General features: G+C 40.6%; 1 protein-coding gene across 1 annotated transcript; it reads left to right on the top strand.

The window, feature by feature from the left end:
- The first annotated feature begins 829 nt into the window (after window positions 1-829).
- LOC147442219 (indole-3-acetate O-methyltransferase 1-like) lies at window positions 830-5,434 on the top strand. Its single transcript, XM_086529619.1, has 3 exons — window positions 830-1,570; window positions 4,232-4,534; window positions 4,791-5,434. Exons 1-3 carry the CDS (start codon window positions 977-979, stop codon window positions 5,136-5,138), a joined length of 1,245 nt encoding a protein of 414 aa, XP_086385745.1. The 5' UTR covers window positions 830-976; the 3' UTR covers window positions 5,139-5,434.
- Window positions 5,435-7,291: the final 1,857 nt, after the last annotated feature.

Consider the following 7,291-nt stretch of genomic DNA (forward strand, 5'->3'; position numbering starts at 1 on the left):
ACACACACATACAATTTATTACAACTAAAAGTATTGCCTTTTTGAAGCAACCGTAAAAACTTTACCTTGTTTTAAAGAAAAAGTGCGTTAAGGGGCCATGCCCAGTGCCCACCCTCTGGATCATTTTTGATCTTTCACGAGGCAATCACATCGACCATACGATCACCAAGCCCGACAGCTCACATCTAGCTTGGACTGGTGCATAGTAGAGCTCACATCTAGCTTGGACCGGTGCGGAGTAGAACTTGGCCTATGGACAAGTTCTCGCTTCTAAATTCTACCAACCAAAAAATGCATATTAATTGTGTAGAGATAACTATATTGTCATTGAGCCTCATAAATGTGTCTACGATTTTGCAAGAGGAAATACAAAAGCATAAATACGCATCCTCCTAGCAATACCCTTACTGCGTGGGGAGTAGTTTTGTAACTTTTTACTCTATCTAATTCTAATATAGTTCCAAAAAGAATTTCTAGGTATTTCAAGCTCCAATAGCTAAGAGGGTTTGTAGTACTTAGTATTGCACATTATTTTCCCATTAGAGATATGTCACATTCTCCCTTTTGATTCAAAATTTGACTAGTGCACTCACATCTTTCTTTCCACAGAAGAATGTCATAGTCCTCAAATGATCAGTACAAGCATGAGCCTTGAGGTGGTGTGGTTGAGGAGAAGTCTTCATCATAGGCCTCATTTTTTCTTGCACTACCCTACTCTCTCTCTCTTATCCGCACTCCTTGTCATATGTGGTTTGCCTTTCAAGGTGTCCTCATGCCCATGAAAAGAATAAAAAGATGTACTACTTTTTATAGTGCAATTTGCAATAGATTAGTATGATACCGCATGTGCCCTATTTGGATCTATGAATTTGAATCTAGTAAATACTCGGACGGCATGAGTTTATTAAAGAGCAAGGAGCTCATGCGTATGTTTCTACTACGCCACCCACAGCCTTAGCACCCATACCCATAGACGATGAGGGCGATGCAAGGCATCGCGGGCGAGGAGAGCTACGCAAAGAACTCAGAGGGTCAGAACTACAATTTTCACTCCGTGGCCAAGCCTCGCCTGGAGGAAGCAATGAAGCATCTAGTTCTCAAGACGCTAAATGCCCGCACAGTAGCTGCAAATGAGAGTAACGACCGGCCGGAAGCTGAAATGAATCAGAGCGTCGGCCGGTCGCTGGCTGCTGCCTACGACGAGATCGTCCCTCGCCGCCACCACATTGCCATCGCTGACCTCGGCTGCTCCTACGGTCGCAACACTTTGGACTGCGCAGACTTCGTGCTTCAAACACTGGGACAAACCTGCAATGCCTCACTGCATTCGAGCCCACTTGAGATCCAGTACTTCTTCTCAGACTTGCCTTCTAATGATTTCAACTCTCTCTTTCAATCCTTGCAGCACAACCTTCAGTCTACCATCGGCGCCGTCGACGATGAGCTAGCAAATCGTCCGCCTCCCCTAGTCTTCGTCGCGGGCGTGCCAGGATCGTTCTACGGCCGCCTGTTTCCATTCGCTTCACTGGATCTTGCTATTTGCTCCTACGCTTTGCATTGGCTCTCGCAGGTTCTCTCCCTCTCACTCTCTCTCTCTCTCTCTCTCTCTAAAACACACTGTCACTTTTGAATGTACTGAAGCAATTTTAGTTTGTAAATGGGTTCTTCATTACAGGTTTGACGCAGTCAATTTTTGGTATGATATTTTATCATTATAACTGAAGTCCATACTTGGGGGAGTGAAAGACAATAAATTTTTCAATTTTTTTTTAATGGCTTGTCCTAGTTTTAAATTGTCTCATGTCTTTTCTTTTGTCATTAGAAAAAAGGCATATTGAAAAAAAAAAATTTACTGCTTGCATAGTACAAGTACGTATAGAAAAGACACTTTAAAAAAAAATTAGATGAAAAATAAAAGGGAAGAAAAACACCAATGTGAAGTAGATCACCTCTTTATTTATTTTGAACACAATTTTTTTTTTAACTTTTCACCTTCATGGGTCTCAATTCCTAAACGCACCCTTCGCTTACACACTCAAGTTGTTTTGAAGGCTTTTTATTTATCCGAGACTAGACTGGGGAGACCTGATTGAAAATTTTGAAAATATGTCTTCCCGTTAAGAATAAGGATACTACTTACCAATGAAGTGTAAGCTAAGAGATTCTTCATGTGATCTCCAAATTGTTTTTTTTACATAGTTTTAATTTAGTAATTGAATTACTCATAGAAAGTGAAAGTAGGGTCAATGGATCACACCTTGTAATTGTTCGTGCTCAACACTAGTATGGTGACTTAACAAGATATCAAAATGTCCTTTCGGGTTTTGGAAACAAATTCAATACTACTAATCATATGAATGAAGTGCCTACATATACTCAAAGCTAGCTAAGAGCACACTTTATGTGGCAAAAACAAGAAACACTCACAACTCTTTAGTATGTCCCTTTAAAATTCGTAAGCACATCAAATTACAGGGTATCTCGAGAGATATCTTCCAAAAGGGGGAGTAAAACGAAAGTGCGTTGACGTGTGTTAGTAGGTGTGTGTGGTGGAGTGGAGTCGACGCAGGGGTGACATCTGTCTCTCTCTCTCTCTCTCTCTCTCTCTCTCTCTCTGCAGGGGTGGCGATTGGTGAGGGCGAAGGGGGTGACAGAGGAGATTTCTGTGTCGTCCGTGATCTGCAGGGGAGGGCGTGAGTGAGGGCCGAAGGGGTTGGCAGAGAAGCGCAGTGAGTAGGGAGGTGTTTGAGCGCTGTCTGGTTTGTCGGAGTTGAACCAGAGTCCTTAGCGTCTCTAGATACACCTCTTGCGAGCAGGAGTTACTCGGGCAGTTTGGATTTCAGCATCAGTTAAGGTTGGAGTGCCGCAGACGTGCAATGGGACAGAGGTAGGGACAGAGGCAGGCTACGTTCGTGCCTGCAAGGGTGGAGCTGGGACAGATGCTGGCTGCAAAGCAACCGCACGTGCAAGCATCCAACTGGGCCCTTTTCCTTTTCGATTTGGAAGATTCGAACAGAATCTCTATGGTTAATTAATTAATGTGTTGTCAATTCGACCCAGTATGTGCTCAAATTGACCAAAAACGATATATTTGCCAGGCGAACCCCATTTTACACAATATACAAAATTCTCTAACGACCAAGCATAATTTCTCTATAAACATTAATGGGTTCTTGACCAATGTATGTGGTTGTTGTAGGCCCACAAAATTTGTTTGGACATAGAATTAAATATAAAAGATTTGCATTTTCTTTATTTTGCTAATCTATCATCAATGTTTCTATGCTACACCTACCATTACCACTATAAATTCTTCCATGTTACACACTTTGGTTCTTTACTTTTATGTTCAAACATAGAAAGCATCAAAACTTAGCTTCATAAGACAATTTGGAACACACCTAAGTACAAAAATTGCACGAACGAAAAAACTCGCATCCACAATGTGGCCTTTCGGATGTCTTACATACCTATTAAGTTGGTGCCAAATTCAGATTGTATACTTTCCTTTAATGGAGCTAAGCTTCAAAAGAAGCATGTTGATTGAGTGGAATTTAGAAATTTGAACACAACATGATCATAACTCAAAATAAGTACTATTTTTGTGAAAAGCAAAATCACTTCTATCTATGTGTTGTTTTCTATTTAAGGTCTTAGAAGCCCCAAAACTCCAGGAAGAAGACCTACATAGTAGTCAATGACCACACTCAAAATTGCCTTATGATTTTAAAGCTTTTCCCCAAAATATTAATCAAAGTGTGATTTCTACTAAAAGATTCGCACAAAGAATTTTTCATAAATGGGCCATAGCTTCCAATATATAGTCTCTCGAGTTATTGGAAGCATGAAAATATCTTATGAATCACCCATGTTGTTTGTGTAGCACTTTAAAGGTCATTAAGTTGTATTTTAGGGTGGTCTAATGCCAATTTTAGCATATGTTTTTTTTGGCTCATGTTAGGCTTAAACATGCTGTTCAAACCAAAATCTAAAGATGAAATCACTAGCCCAAAAAACTTCAAGTTTTCTCCAAGTCATAAACTAGCTTTGTGGATATAAACCACTTTAGAAGCTACTTGGCATCTCAATCAACAATTCTTGAAAGTTATTGAGTGAAGAGGACACAAAAGTGTCCAAGGATATAAAAGTGTCTTGTTACCAATCTATTGTTAACTCCATACATTTTAGCTTTGAATTGTGTTTATTTGCTTTCTTTTAAATCCATTTTCAGATTCCTCCAAGCATTATTGAGAAGACCTCTCTTGCATGGAACGGTGCTCGTACATGGATTAGCAAAGACAAATCGTCAGAGAATGTCCGTGATGCTTATGCTAAACAATCCAAAATTGATGTGAAGCATTTTTTGAAGAGTAGAGCACATGAGCTTACCAAGGGAGGAATTTTATTCTTGTGCTCGGTTGTAAGAAGTACTATGGATCTAGAGGATAATTTCAACGAGGGCACGAGTGACCTTGTGCAAGTAGACTCCATCTTTGAAGCTCTTGATTTAGCATGGAACAAATTGGTGCATGAGGTAAGTAGGATCTTTTCGTTAAGCTCAAAGAGGATGAATCTACTTTTCTAGAGATTAATAAATGGTAATAGTGTATTAATCTATGGATGAAGCTTACTCTCCTTATGTGTGTGTATAAAACATATGTATCTATGTATGCATGTCCATTGTTGATGATGGTGTGTGTGTGTGTGTGTGTGTGTGTGTGTGTGTGTGTGTGTGTGAGAGAGAGAGAGAGAGAGAGAGAGAGAGAGAGAGAGAGAGTGCTTGGTCTCAGGGCCTAGTAACATTGGAGGAGATGGAAATGTTCAACATTCCCATCTACTTCTTCAACCAACAAGAGCTAGGAGAAGCATTAAAAGATGTACCAGATCTAAAAGTGTTACAGATGGAAACTATTAAAAACATGGCCGTCTTCCCCAACCAAGGGGATCAAATGCAGATAGCGAAACAATGGGTACACATGTATGCAAGCATCTTAAAGCCAACTATGGAGGCCCATATGGGCAAAACCAAAACAGATGCTCTTTTTGAGAAGCTTAAAAGCATTGTAGTCCAGCAAAGCCATTATCTTGGTTCTGGTATTTTTCATAATCTGCTCATTGCATCTCTTATACGCTCATAAGAAAGCATGTTAAATCGTTATGGGCAATACAATAGCAACATGTGTGAAGGCATTGTGGCGTTGAGGAACTCTCAAAAGAATCAACATCTCCATGCTAAGGTTGTGGGTTCATATATGTTCATTTCTTTCTTCCTGTTTCTGACATGGTTCACTTCCTTTTAAGAAGAGCTCTACGATGTCCATAGAAAATCGCAACACCTAATTTCTGTATGATTTCTAAGATTAAATAGCTTCTCCCTACAAGTACATTCCTATGTTGTAAGTGTTTTATAATGAGCATTATTTCCATTTGCAAAGTGTTTCTCTTTCCTTAGGTTGTTTTGTTTGAAAAAAGAATATGGTTTAAAATTACCAAATATCCAAATATATATGCACCGCAATAAGTAAATAAAAAATCAAACATTGTGTGTAGAGATCCTCTCTCTCTCTCTCTCTCTCTCTCTCTCTCTCTCTCTCGTTGTCGATTGGTGCCGAGGAGGCAGGGCAGAGGGGGGGCATACTCTCCCTCCTTTTCCTCTGCGGCGGCTCGGTTAGTTGGCCATATCTCTCCCTATCTGTCATAATAATCAATATCTAATTATCCTAAATGATTTTCTCATGTTAAACGATCATTTAATATGGGGAAGTGCCGGGGGAGAAAAAGCTAGAATATTGGTTAAGCTAGTAGACCGGCCACAGTAGGGATCCAAAGGAGGGAAAATAGGGATCCAAAGGGGGGGGCCATTTGCAAAAGAGCCATGTGCAACAATGGGCTAAAAAGACCATAAGGTTCAGCCCATTAAGACTTCCAAAATGCTAAGGTTCCATAATTCAAAGGTTGTGTCCAAAGGTCAACCCTAGGGGAATTGGATGCTTTGTGTGTGTTCAAAATAGTCTTTGCACATCCCTACTTGGGAGGGGGCGAGCCTTTCTTCTAGGGGATGAGAGAGAAAGCCACACACACACACACACACACACAAGCTCCCTTTACACAAAGGGAATGAGGGACACATGTCAGCTCCCTAGGCCAGATGCCCACAAGGTGTACCCAATTCCTATTGGATGGCCTTGGAGGTGTACCAATGAGAATTAGGCTAGAGTAAATCTAGTTTAATTAATTTAAAAACACTTAATAAAAAGAACCAATGAAAATTAAGTCTCCTAGAAGACTATTGGACAGTCTCCCAATGGGTCCAATGAGCATTCAGGAGCCCAATGGCTTGCCTAATTCCCATTGGCCAGGAGGCAAAGGGGTCCAATGAGAGTTTAGTTTAATTATTAAATTACCTAAAGCTCTCACAAAAGGGGAAAGGGGGACACATGTCAGAAGGCTATCACTTATGCTGCTTAATTGTGATAGGCTATCCCTCGGGAGGTCCAATGGGAGGATAGCAAGAGCATTTAGCAAGAGGGTTCGCCCAAGAGAGAGAGGGGGCTGATTTTTGCAAGGCATTATCACACACAGTCTATGTGTGAAGTAGAGAAGACTATCTCTTCCCAAGCTTTAATGGAGAGCTCATCACCTACTCCAAGCTTGTGAGATAGAAGCCTACATCGACACACTCTTGGCATGTGGATGCAAATCCAACCAAGAGCCAAGCTTCAATGCATGCTCATCTCCTCTACCAAGATAATTACTAAGATAAGCTCTGCTAATATGAGTGATTATGTGAGGATATGTACATCTTTCTCGTAAGATACTCCTTCTTCCTCTCAATCTACTCTCATACACTGCTAGCTCTCACCATCTTCGAAGGTATGTGAGGTCTTGGGTCTGAGACCGGGGATAACTGATGTTGTGTTTGCTAAGTGTTTTGCTGAGTGCATGAAGCTTTCATCTTCATTGCACTAGCTAGTCTTGAAGGAACACAAAGAATTGTATTGTACAATGTCTCTCTTGATGGTAGAAACCATAATACAAAGCGTTTTGGAGGGGGGACCCGGATCCGTGCAAATCCGGTCCTCAACTGTTGTCAAATTGCTTAATTTCTCTCTCTTTTGAAAGTATTGTTCATGCTATCTAACTTGGTGTTATGCTTTTAGTTGCTCTCTCCACCCAAGCACTCTTGCAATTCTCATTAGGAATCTATTCTAATGAAATGCCCATTATGTTCATGCTAATTTCCGCTACACATAAGTTTTTAGGCCATTAAATGTTACACTATCTCTCTCAA

The sequence above is a fragment of the Adiantum capillus-veneris genome, chromosome 14 (genome assembly GCF_014529385.1).
Source record: "Adiantum capillus-veneris isolate H3 chromosome 14, ASM1452938v2, whole genome shotgun sequence".
Classification (NCBI taxonomy): Eukaryota; Viridiplantae; Streptophyta; class Polypodiopsida; order Polypodiales; family Pteridaceae; genus Adiantum; species Adiantum capillus-veneris.

Bases quoted from the DNA above. Each gene is read 5' to 3' on its own strand.
- LOC147442219 (XM_086529619.1), top strand. From the start codon at position 977: ATGAGGGCGATGCAAGGCATCGCGGGCGAGGAGAGCTACGCAAAGAAC. The intron at 1,571-4,231 runs GTTCTCTCCCTC...ATCCATTTTCAG, and splicing joins CTTTGCATTGGCTCTCGCAG to ATTCCTCCAAGCATTATTGA. The intron at 4,535-4,790 runs GTAAGTAGGATC...GCTTGGTCTCAG, and splicing joins GGAACAAATTGGTGCATGAG to GGCCTAGTAACATTGGAGGA.